The following is a 13,357-nucleotide window of genomic DNA, read 5'->3' on the forward strand; positions in this document are numbered from 1 at the left end:
TTACGTGAAAGCCAAACCATTTACTACATTGACTAATCGTATCGTGACAATCAAAAACTTAGGAAACTCCTCTCTACAGGTATCTTAAGTTGAGAAAGATCTTGGGGCTTTTTTAATTTAATATTTGAGGTCTTACGCTGTGTCAAAAATGCCTTACAAGCTAACGTTGCACTGGTAAGGTTGAAGCACATTTCGGCCAGTTCAACGGAAGATCTCTCCACATAATCTACCGCGGTTTTGTTCGTCCTCATTTAGAGTACTGAAGTATAGTATTTCCTCCCTCACTCCATGAGGATAAGGACACTCTGGAAAGTATCCAACGGCAAGACATGAACTCAGTTCAGGGACTCAAATTCAAGCCTTACGAAGAGCACCCCTAATCACTGAAACTTTATGCATTGGAGAACAGCGTCTTAAAGGTAACCTAATGGCTTACAGCACCCTAAATACTTCTAGACACCCCCTTAAACAGCCACTTAATCTTATTCCCAACACGAACCTTGAGGCTAAGACCCAAAACTGGAGACACAACGTAGCAGAACGGACTGTAGCCACACCTTGCACTCCTCAAGAGTAGTCAAACTCTGGAATTTGCTACCAACTGAGCTAGTTCAATCGAGTTCCTAGGAGCACTTTGAGAGAAAACTTGACATATACTTAAGGACTAAGGATAGAATTTTACTATAAGTTCCCATTCTTTTTAGTTTTCCTTTTTTATAGATGGTATACCCAGGTTCATGCATGGAGGTATTGTTGATCCACTGATACCAGACAGTGATGCACGTTGGTCAAAGCTTCTACTATTTCGTCCATAACCATTTGAACCATTAGTGATAGTCGTCTTTCCTTAGCACTCAAATTGTCACTTCAGAACTCTTCACATTTCAGCTGACCAGCTTCCTGCTTGCTTACGTGTTAGCTACTGGTATCCAGAAAGCTCACTGCTCTGAGATGAGCACACTCGGATTACATGATATACAAATCCACAAATGAGTATCCCAATGAATAGAGTTGGTAAAGTCAAATGGCTAGATTACCATCCATGTGGCATCATCAACGACCTGAAACTGTACCACAATAACAAAAAGCGAGTGCAAAGGAATCATTCGGTTTATACCAGCTCATGTTTAAGATATTGGATATTGGAATAGGAACTAAAGCAACCTACTCAAGGTCGTAGAAACGAGAGATGTATGCTTCAAGGTAGCGTACTTAAGTTTATCATTTGTAGTGCAATGTTTTTGTCTGTATTCCTCAATGGTCGTAAGACTTACCATTTCATTCTATCGCTGCGATTTCACCTTATGCTTCTCGTTCGAAATATTCCCTTTTCTTGTGACTGCGTGTCTCGAACAAACACAGACATGAACATACGTAAATCCCATAGTATAATACTTTACGGAGAATTAATTATTCCACTTACGTGGACTGTTCAACTAGAGAGTTGAGAAATAGCTGTAATGGTAAGTAATCGGATACTTCGGGTCTTAGGTTATCGCTCGACACTGTGCTATAGTTTTTAAGTCATGGCTAACAATGACCTCGAAGTAATTGTGTGTCTGGACAACAGGTAGCTAACTGTCATTCACTGTGTGTGTGTCTGTACCTTGGTGACCAATGTGTATCACGATGCACTTGGAAACGTTTATCGGGAACTGCTAAGTTTGAGACCATCCAGATAATTTATCCAGGCCATTTTGAAGTTCTAAGCTATCACCCTTACTTTTTATCTCTCTCCATATCTTGACATCATCAGCATACAGCAAGACTGGTGATGATAGGAGACGAGGAAGATCATTTACATTTAAGAGGAATAGCACTGGCCTCAAAACTGTACCCTGAGGTACTCCGCTAAGCACAGCTTCCCAGCTAGATAACTCGGAATTCAACCGTTCTTTTTATTGGCGCCCAACTAGGAAGTATTTTGACCACATTAATGAATTGCATCCAACACTGTTTTAACTTAACTTATATAACAGTTAGTTGTGAGAAACTTCGTCAAAAGCTTTGCTGAAATCAATGTAAGCTACGTCTACAGGTAACTTTTGGGCCTTAAGAGCGCACCAGCTTTCACGAGCGACCAATAAGTTAGTGAGACATAAATAACGTGTTCTAAGGTCATGCTGTTTTTCAGAAAGAACCCGGCTTTTTCGAGATACTTAAACAGCTTCCGAATAATCTTTCCTAAAATTTCAACCTCGCTTGTTAGGCTAACAGGTTGGTAGTTCTCAGGTTTATGCTTCGTACCTGTTTCGAGGGTAGTAATTACTATGGCGTTCTTCCAGTATTTTGGTAATCGACCCCGGGGTAAAGATAGATTAAAACATATGCTTAAATTGGCGAGACTAATTCATGGACGAGCCAATCGGAAGCGCTTCAAAAGTTTCAAGTTTACGGCGCCAACTTCAGTGCCTGATGCTAACATATGATCGGTTTACAGGGAATTTTGTACAAAACGTGATAATTGAGCGGCTGTAATAAATGAAACGGCGAGACTATAAGTTGTGGACGAATCAATCAGGTATAACATAATAAATCTCGGATTTTCAGTTTCAGTTTCAGTTTGGGAAGGACAGGAAGCTCGATGGCCTATGTTAGTCCTGGCAATGGTGGTCTCTCAGTTGATCCAACTTTCTTTTGAAAGAGTCGACGGATGGAGCCTCAACCACGTGCTGAGGTAGTGAATTCCACTCGTTGATGATTCGATGGGAAAGTCGATAGTCAGCTGACAAGTAATTTGTTCTCGGCTTGTGAACTTTTTTGGAGTGTCCTCGTAAATTCTCTGTTTTGGAAGACAAGAAAAATGTGGGCATGTTAGGTGCAAATTTATCACTAAGCAATTTGTAGACTGTAATCAAGTCGCCTCTAGATCTGCGATATGACAACGGGAAAAGGTTCAGCTTGGCCAGTCGAGATTCATACGGAAGCTTCGCTATTCCGGGAACCAGCTTAGTCGCCGTTCTCTGAACCTTTTCCAGAAGCTCACTGTCTTTTTTAAAGCAGGGGCTAGCCGCTTGTATGCAGTACTCAAGTTTAGGACGAACGAACACTGTATACAAAGTCAAAAACGTCTTAGCGTCGACATGACTAAAAGCCCTACGTATTGACCATAACGTTCTAAAACTTTTGGCGGCTATTGCACGGCAGTGTGCAGTAGTCTTTAAGTCTTGACTAACGATAACTCCTAAGTCATTATATGTCTGGACGACAGGTAGCTCAGTGTTATTCATCGTGTATGTATCTGTGCCTTGATGACCGATATGCATCACAACACACTTGGAAGTATTTATCGGCAACTGCCATGTTTGAGACCATTCAGATAACTTCTTCAGGTCATTTTGAAGTTCTAAGCTATCACCCTCACATCGTATCGTTCTCCATATCTTGACATCGTCAGCATATAGCAAGACCGATGATGATAGGATACAAGGAAGGTCATTTACATACAAGAGGAATAGCACTGGCCCCAAAACTGTACCCTGGGGCACTCCACTAAGCACAGTTTCCCAGCTAGATAACTTTGAGTTCACCCGTACTCTTTGTTGACGCCCAACTAAGAAGTCTTTTATCCACATCAATAAATTGCCTCCAATCCCGACTTTTCTTAGCTTATATAACAGCCGGTTGTGCGGAACTTTATCAAAAGCTTTACTGAAATCAATGAAGGCGACGTCTACAGGTAGCTTTTGGTCCTTAAGAGCGCACCAGCTTTCACGAGCCACTAATAAGTTAGTGAGACAAGAATAACCTATTCTGAAACCGTGCTGCTTCTCCGAGAGGATCCGGTTTTTATCGAGATACTTAAACAGCTCCTTCCGAATAATCTTTTCTAATATTTTAACAACCACACTAGTTAGGCTAACGGGGCGGTAGTTCTCAGGTTTGTGTTTCGTGCCTGTTTTGAAGACAGGACTTACTATGGCATTTTTCCAATCTTTCGGTAAGCGACCCTGCGTAACGGATAGGTTAAAGCATGTACTTAAAGGGCTTGCAACGAAGTTAGATAATTCCTTCAGTAGCCTAGGATGTAATTCATCGGGCTCCGTGGATTTACCTATGTCAAGCTTATTTAGCAGACCAAAGACATCGAGTTCTTTAATGGTCACGCTATCCAGTGTATGTATGGGGGATCTGTATACGCTGACGAGAAGGGCGCTTCTATGGTATACACGTTGCTAAAGTAGTTCGAGAACGCTTGAGCCTTACCAAAGTCGTCCTCCACTAATGATGAAGCAGTACTGTCTCCCCATAGAGCAGGAATATTTCCTTTTCTCCTTGTCCTTTGATTTATATAGGAATACAAGCGTTTAGGACATTCTATGGATTCCTTAACAAGTTTTTCTTCGTACAATTTTCTAGACTTACGGAGGGTCGAGGCACAAATGTTCCGAGCCTTTCGATACTGAGATTTTGACTCATCAGTCCCCAGTAACCTAAATATATCCCACGTTTTCCTTTTCTTACGGAGAAGGATACGGACCTCCCTACTGAACCATGGTGGTGAGTTTTTCGGCCCCTTTGGTATAGTCCAAGGGATGTGAGGTGTGGTAACTTTTAAGTATGAATTTCGAAATGCGTCCCAGGCCGTTTCAATGGAGGACTCTGGGTCTATTGTCCAATCTATTAACGATGCTGAGTGCATGATGTCTGGTATGTTTGCTTTCCAGACGTTGGGTCTGGACTGGACTGACGCGTCCTCATGACTGGCAGTTATATGGAAGTCGAAAGTTAAAACTGCGTGGTCACTTTTACCTAAGGGTGGCATATGATGGAGGTTCGCAACATCATCCTCATAGTGAGTCAGTATAAGATCTAATAAGGATGATTCAGTGTCCGGATCGTACCTTGTCGCTTCTTTCACATGTTGCACTAGAGCACATGTGATAACCCCATCAACTAGTTCCTGCTCGAAAGAATTCTCCGACGATTTAGTTCGCAGATTTTCCCAGTCTACTATAGGTGCATTAAAGTCCCCTAGGATTAGACATCGACTACTTTGGGACCAAGTATTGAGACTGCTTAACAGGATCTCATTTGCCTCACAGCTTGGACTGCGATAGACCAAACCAATCAGCAGCTCTTGTCCCTTGCATTTTAAGCGAAGACTAACTAATTCACACGTCCCACTCTCATGAGATACACTATCGATAATGGTAAATGGGATAGCAGTCCTAATGAATAGAGCTACTCCCCCTCCTTTGAGCTTTTGTGTTCTGTCGGCGCTTACTAACGTGAAACCCTCAAAATCAAGTTCCATACTATCTATAGCCTGTGTCAGCCAGGTTTCTTTAACTGCGATTATGTCTGACTTTGTAGAGTCAATCTGTACACCTAGTTCCGATCGCTTATTAAGTGAGCTCCGGGCATAAGTGTAGCAGATCCGAAGCCTATTTAAGTGCCTTCGTGCTTCACCCAGAGTGGCTTCGGCATCATTCTCTGTCGAATCCTTACAACCCGAAAATTTACAATTTTTAGGTCCTTTTCGCCAGCGTCTAACCTATGTTGTAGTTCTTTCTCGGCTTCCCGTCTTTTTATACGGTCTGCCAACGGTAGGTCCTTTCGGATAAAGACTCCTGAACCCTTTAATTTGTGTCCATTTTGTAAAATTAGGTCACGTTCGTTCGAAGAGCCGAATACTACTTTAAGCAGTCTGGAATGATTTGGTTTCAAGTTCGCTAGACTCCCTAGTCTGTACACCTTTAGCAAGGTGACCCCAGTCATATTTTGAGGCATGAGTTGATTAAGCAGCTGCCTAATCAGTACAATGTCATGCTCAAAACGAGCTTTAGGTTCAGAGCTATCGCTCTCCTTAATTCTATGAAAAATAGCTGATCTGTCGCGAAAGCCTTTCTTCCATTTGGCTAAATAAATTTCTGGCATTATAGCTGATGTCAGTTCGTGATGAAGACCCCATATATTATTCATAACTAACGCAAATCACGACAATTATTGCGAACTGGATAATAAAAGCACCAGTAACACTGGCTGCAGCCAGGTACTACAATATATACGGATGTTTGGAGAGCGTACAGACTCCTACGTAGGCTTGGTTATGTGCATCGTGTCGTTATCCACAAATAGCATTTGTGCACTCAACAACCGGAGTGCACATAAACAATATTGGAGCTATGTGGTCGAGGCTGAAAGAGTTTTTGAGACTTTATCATGACTCCAGAGGCCGACTATTCTGTAGCCGTATGGATGATTGCCTCTACTGCATGCATTACTATTTTAGAACCTCTGAACCTCTTTCTAACCTCGACAAGTTTTTGAACCACACATAAGAATTGTATCCACTTTATTCCCTTGGTTTTGTATAACATATTTTTACTCTATACTGACTGTTTGCTGCTTGGCTAGTATTTCTCAGGGTCACTTAAGATTCGTTCAAAGGTCGTCCATAAATTAGAGTCTCGCCGACTAAATTTGCCAGTTCCTGTAGTAACCTAGGATACATCTCATCAGATCCCGTGGATTTGTCTATGTCAACCTTATTTAGCTTATAAGGGGATTATTGACAAAGTCAAAAAACGACTCAAAAATAAACTGATCGATCCTTCCAAAGCCTAGATCGATCAATTTAGGCTTGACGTAATACTAAACACTACATAGTATCACTGCTAATCACCTTTAGCATTTTGCATTTATTTGTGACCAGTGTAGCGGTAAATAAATATTCTTGTATGTCTTTACTAGCTTTGCTAAACACCATAACTGAGAACTCTTGGTCAACGATGCATGTCAGACTAATATTCCACATGTTCTTCTACGCATACCTCACAACAACTAGTCAGCTCAGCTTACAAACATCTTGACATATAGACTGTCTTCCAAATATGTCTTCGAACTCCTTCATCCATGACTTCTGGTTGGGCTGAGTTTGAGATCCTCAACTTACAGACAGCCGTGTTGTCGAACACTGAATATCCGTAACATCCTTAAGAGGATGACGTTTTTGGCAGTCCATTTTTGTATGGCTACCACTAAATTTAAACTCATATGTTTTTCCTTACTCCTGAAACCATTTATCACTCTACTGTCGCACTGTATTTCAAAGTTTCACTGGCCAATTTTCCGTAACTTTGTGCCATTCTGTTTCAATGATAAAATTCCGTACCTGTGCAATATGAAATAATAAAAATATCTTGTGAACCTGTACTATGATCTCGCCACCGTTTAAAAATAGAGTAGTAAGTTTTGATTTGAATCCTTTTTCTACTGTTTTTTTTCACCCTAGACTGCTTGAAAGTGTTAAAATATCTCAAATGGTTTTTGAAAATACAGCTGTCTAGATAAATGGAACGTGGTTGTTTCAGTATACTTATAATCATTTGATCATATCATTTAATGAACTATTCGAAATGAATCACACTGATAATTCGCCGTCATCTTTATGCATCAGAGATGACGCAAGAAAATTAATAGACCCTAATAATTTAGTTGAATTGGCACACTACGTTGAAAGTGCCAATAGTTTTGTTAGTGCAAATGCATGTTCTCAACTTCGATTAATTGTTGAACAGATGCAACATTTAAAAGTAAGTTAGAACCCAGCAGATGTCTGATTTTGCGTTTCTTTAGTCTCAGGCAAAGGCTATCATACAAAACGCCCATAGAGATACTTTGTTATATAAACTTCCCTGTAATTTCATAAAAAAACCCGGAAATGTTTATTACGTGTATGAGAAGCCAGATGCTAGCCAGTATTTTAGTCTGCTTTCACCCACGGTAAGTAAGCCTGTATATTTGCTAACCAATTGATTTCTAGGAGTGGGATGGCTGTCCACACAGATATATTGGAGCTTATAAACTTCTTTCTGATATGTCTTGGATTTCTGAAGACGATCTTGATAACTACGAATCTAATCGCAGTGCAGCACTCCAAATTATGGATAAACACCAGATAATGCTAGATTTTAAAAACATGACATAGTTATCCATTTTTTGTTTCTGCTTCATATATTCCTGACGTCAAAACAAAAGTTGTTGTTACCTACATCTCTTCAGTTCAAACAGGTTACAATACCATAAAACAGAAGTTCTGTTTATCAGTAATTTTACAGTTTTGTAATGCGTTCTTTACATATTCGTTTGACTCTTTTCATTCACCTTGATGTTTAAGGTCTCCACTTTATTTCTCTCTCGATTTATTTGGTTATTTATTAGAATGTTTTCATTCTATACTACCTTTTGGCGCAAAATCTTCGCTTTATTATTTGCTCGTCGATTCTTCCCTTTCTATTGTTATTCTCTGTATCCAATATTTGTTACTATTCCTTCTATAACAACTGCTTCCACTAATTTGGTATTCATCTCGGCAATTTTATCTCTGTCCTGATATACTGTGACAACTTGACCTGTCCATTTGTGCCGGGTGTATGTTGAATATGACTGACCTACTCTATTATTAAGAATTGTTCAGTAAAGTACATGTTTTAGAAAAAGGACAACTAATTCTAACTTAATATCCAAATGAATTATGTTCAAACGAAGTTTTTATGTTAGCATCCTGAATGCGATAAATTTATCTCATATTACAAATGACCAGAAATAAGATCGTTCTCACTAAACGTTGATTAACCAATATATCTTTTTGATAAATTCTTTTTTACGGTTGCACGGAATCTGAAGGATAGAACTACTCCGTAATAGTTCGCTATGTTTGTTTATTATAATAGAGGTGTGCAATCTGTGAAAGGGGACACAGACCTATCTGAAGTAACAAAGCTTATAATATAAACGATCGATGGGCTCAACTATCACTAAACTAGGTTACGAAAAAGACTACTTTTTAAACAATATTTTGGGTTTGAAATATGATTTCTACATCATCATCGTTCTAACACTGCAGAAGAAGGTTGCTGTCACTACTTTTACTTGGCGAAATTGCCATAACCATGTCATGTAAAAATCTGGCTTATAAAAAGTGGGACGTAATTTTTCCCCTCTCTATGCATATGTCTGTAACAAAGTTATATCAAAATAGATAAAATAGACGACCTTAGTAAGTACCGTTTAACCCAATCACTTTTAAAGGGATTTAATATAAGTATCCGTAATCCGTCTTTTATTTCATCCAAAGGGTGTCCATAAAGAGACGCTTCGCTCACTATTCCAACAACGTTCGGTGATCGAGGAATTAAGCTGTTGAGATACGGTTTATGAATCCTCTTTTCTGCTTTCAAACTCTACCATACCTCCGTTAGTTACAAAAGACTCGTGTTTAAATTAGTGGAACCGTTAGGTGCCTTGGTGTAGGTCCGAAAATGTAAACCTTAGTACATAGTCTTGTTCAGTTGCCGTACCGAAAGCTCAAATCCCCTGATCACATATAAAAAGCGAAGCCAGTTGGAAAGGTTGATAACAGAAACACGTTTTCGTGGATGACAAAAGGAATATATAAGGGGCAGAATGAATTTCAGTTCTACTGGATATGTGCACAAGACTCAGTAAATCATATCCAACATGTATGCATGGCCCCAAGTTCATAGATATATGAAAATATCGAAACTTGCCAAAGTAGCAGAAATAGTAACACTATAAATAAACATAGCAGAAATTATGGATACACTATATGGTCTGAGAGGAAAAAATGGATCTATAGAATAGAGGGTATGTGGAAATTCAAAACACAATCTGAGGGTCAGTAAAGGGTAGATTCACCTGTTCCATTGGGATCGATTTCTAGCCTTATCACTCAACGTCTTCAACAATTGGTTACAATAATTGTTCAAACCCCAGCTATGTAGTTTGCATCGACGTACATGGCTTATTCTAATAATCAGTGGCTTCATCTGCTGGTCTCCTTAGTTTATTCCCAAATACACGTCGTCATAGATTCAGGACTTCTTTCCACATTATGTATAGTTACTTCGTTGAGAAAAGGATTGGTGGGATAACCTTGCTCAAATAGTGACCACAGTACAAATGGCAACTCGTAATACAAAAAGACTTTCGAAGTAAAGCAGTTAGGTGTATTGCTCATGATCAATATAATAAGCTGGTTTGAGAGGTCATGTGAAAAATTCATTGAAGTAGTTGGACTAAGGTAACACTGAGAAACAGTTTGAATGTGTACATATTTGCTGAACAACTGAAATAAAGGGCTTCAGCATTGCCAAATATACCTCCATATATTTGGTTGTGAACAGTTTTTTCCGTTTTTCGTTCTCATTTCCTGTCTTCGTATTTTATATCTTTATTAATAATATCACCGTAGTTTTGCCCGTTTTTCTTTTTGCTATCCTTTTGCTGTGTAACGTACTTAGATGGGATTTTGCGCCTGTTTCAGGTGGGTTCTTTCTCCAAGCAACTGATTTAAAGCAATACTGTCTAGTTTCTTGAGGTGATTGGTGGCATAGTAAATCAGATTAGAATAACTTCTTATTTGATTCATACTGGTAGGAACACCATTTTAAATGAAAGGAATGAGTTGTTATAATGAGCTGGACTCAATCTTTTGGGGAACGGAAATCAATTACTGAACACTAAATGGTTCTGATAAGTAACCAGTCCAGATGCTGTCTGAAAGCGTGATAGGAAATTCACTAAATGAACAAAAAATATCGTTAGCGAAAGGTGGTAAGTCATTTGATTAGTAGCCAGAATCCTGACTTTCAAAAGTTTGTTTTTGGTGAAAATAAATCATCAGACGAGAGGGGAAGTATGAGGAATACGGATTAAAATTAGGGTTTTTATAAACCTGGAAATATATCAGTATTTGGACAAATTTTCAAGTCTGTTTGTACTAGGATTCTCTTAGACTCACCACATTATTTCGTATTCACGATTAGAATAGTATTTAGATTATTTACATCTACGACATCGTTTTTGAATGCAGAGGTTTGGATGGGTATATTCTTTATTTCGAAAAGAACAGTTATAACAATCTATTTACAGACTTCATAACAGTTTGTCTGCAATACATTTGTCAAGTACGTACTATTACTGAATACTTCGTACGCAAAAACGGTTGCTAAACAACTCGTAATAAGCTTCATTATGCTGCCTCTATGAATCGAGGATTTTCTCTATCTGACTTCCAGAATCTGATTGCTTACATGTAAATTATCTTATATGATCTTACTTTTAGATTGGAAAAAGATGAAACCTGGGTACATAGAGTGAAGGTCTGGATTTTTGACAGATAAAACTACTTGTGGTGCAGACGAAGTATCGTACCACATATTAATCGTCTAGTATATTGGGAGATAGTCAAATATTTATTAGCTTATGTTCATAAGCTATAGTCACAAAAATAAAAGAATTGCTGTTATAGTATCTCAACTATAGATCTTCTTCATACTTCTTTTGTATTTGTTGTTGTCACCATATAATTTTAAGCTAAAACAACACAATCATTTGTGGGACATATAAAACAATCTAGAGTAAAATTGGAACAAAAGAAACCTTGATACGTTTCGCAAATGCTGCACCAAACTTATGGCAGAACACATGATTAGTAGTCAAGATTCCTGAGGCACCTGGGACTAGATTTGAATTTGTGGGGAATTCTTATCAAGTATACCATATCTAACTCCGCCTGTAGCTCTTCTAGGGCTACTGTCAGTCTCAAGACCGGGTAAAGGAGGAGGGTCGAGCATGAGGTCGGCAACCTCGTCCCGTAGAATTCAACCTTGTTAAAAATGTTAACCAAAATACACAAATTAAACAATTATAACTCTGTACTCCTAGTTGAATGAGTAATTATGGCGCCTCACGATGAAAGACGGGATTCTCCGAAAGTCACGAGGCTGAAGGGAAGCGCGGAATACAATGGACAGCTCGGGATCAGTTAGATGATTTGGATTTCTCAGATGACCTAGCCCTCCTATCCCATACACACGAACAAATTTAGATGAAGACAACTAGTGTAGCAGCAGTCCCTGCATCAGTAGGCCTCAACATACACAGAGGAAAAGGCAACATCCTCAAATAAAACACGGAGGACATCAACTTAATCACACTGGATGGAGACTCTGGAACACGTGAAAAATTCACATATCTGGGCAGCATAATCGATGAACATGGAGGATCTGATGCACATGTGAATGCAAGGATTGGCAAAACAAGGATAGCATGTCTACAATTGAAGAATATATAGAACTCAAAACAACTATCAGCCAACATCAAAGTTACAATCTTCAATACGAACGTCAAGACCGTTCTACTGTACAGAGCTGAAACTTGGAGAATCACTACAACCATCATAAAAAACCCCAAATGCCCTGATATGGCCGAGAGTGTGGTGGGCCCGCCCTCCCTCTCGAAATGCTGTCACACGGCCACGCGTATACAGCCTCTGCCAGGTAAGTCCTATTCACTGCCTCCTCGTGTCGGAGGTGTTGTTTACGAAAATAAGAGGTCGAAAAGCGTATGTCTGGCGCTTTAACGGGATCCCAAACCAATGGTGCACATGGGCTCCAGTATCCTGAGGGGACAAATGGCGTATGAACCAATCGTTGGTCACCGGCTACCATGGAAGTGCATCTCCTCACGATACTCCACTGCCTTGTGGGTCAGACCTTTAGGCTCGAAGTGTGGCCCCCTAAGAAAACCACCTGCTTCGGTCTGGACACCCGGGCAGTATCACAGCCCACACACAAATATGATGAAATGTCGGTAATTATGGAAATTACTTGTCTTGCTTCGATCAACAATCAAACGATTCGCATTATTATTACTATCACTATTATTTTTTTCTACGTCTTTTAATCCCACTTTATGTATCCTTATTTTTCGACTTATACAGCAGCTCGCCTATGGTGGAAACTCGGTTCTATCTAAACGTTCTCGAGTCACTGCCTGATTGAAAATTGTATGCTACCACCAAATACGAATACTGAAGCAGTTTTTCTGAAACCACGTGCACCATTCAAACTGGCTGCCTTCAACGTTCGCACACTTATGCAGGTCGGACAACAGATAGGGCTGGCTATGTATTTGGAAAGTCTTAATATCGATGTTTGTTGTCTATCCGAGACCCGTATTCAAGACTCTGGTGAAGTACTACAAATTCGTTCTCCATCTGTCGCTTCGAAAAGCTTGTTTTACGTACGTTTATCTGGGGAACCTGTGGCATCTTCGTCTAGTGTTGCTGGCGTTGGTGTCGCACTAAGCGCTGGAGCTCAGTCAGCACTAATCGATTGGATCCCTATTAACAGTCGGTTATGTGCTGTTAGATTACAAAGTTCCATCAAAGTGAGAAGAAATCGGCGTGAGAAACGTTGTCTTTTCGTCATCTCCGCCTATGCTCCGACAGATTTCAGCCCGGATGCAATCAAGGATGAGTTTTACCACCAGTTATCTGTTCTTCTCCAGAAAGTGCGTTCGACAGATATTGTAGTACTAGCTGGAG

At 39.7% G+C, this 13,357-nt stretch overlaps 2 protein-coding genes across 2 annotated transcripts; one reads left to right on the top strand and one right to left on the bottom strand.

Moving 5' to 3' along the window:
• Positions 1–1,154: 1,154 nt before the first annotated feature.
• Positions 1,155–12,963, top strand: MS3_00001997 (uncharacterized protein). Its single transcript, XM_051209554.1, has 5 exons — positions 1,155–1,203; positions 7,238–7,538; positions 7,582–7,728; positions 7,769–10,852; positions 10,900–12,963. The coding sequence occupies exons 2-4, from the start codon at positions 7,362–7,364 to the stop codon at positions 7,931–7,933; spliced, it is 489 nt and encodes a 162-aa protein (XP_051075007.1). The 5' UTR covers positions 1,155–1,203; positions 7,238–7,361; the 3' UTR covers positions 7,934–10,852; positions 10,900–12,963.
• MS3_00001998 (uncharacterized protein) lies at positions 9,375–10,278 on the bottom strand. Its single transcript, XM_051209555.1, has 2 exons — positions 10,128–10,278; positions 9,375–10,085 (listed from the first exon to the last, which is right to left on the bottom strand). The coding sequence occupies exons 1-2, from the start codon at positions 10,172–10,174 to the stop codon at positions 9,812–9,814; spliced, it is 321 nt and encodes a 106-aa protein (XP_051075008.1). The 5' UTR covers positions 10,175–10,278; the 3' UTR covers positions 9,375–9,811.
• Positions 12,964–13,357: the final 394 nt, after the last annotated feature.

Source organism: Schistosoma haematobium, chromosome 1, assembly GCF_000699445.3.
Source record: "Schistosoma haematobium chromosome 1, whole genome shotgun sequence".
NCBI lineage: Eukaryota > Metazoa > Platyhelminthes > Trematoda > Strigeidida > Schistosomatidae > Schistosoma > Schistosoma haematobium.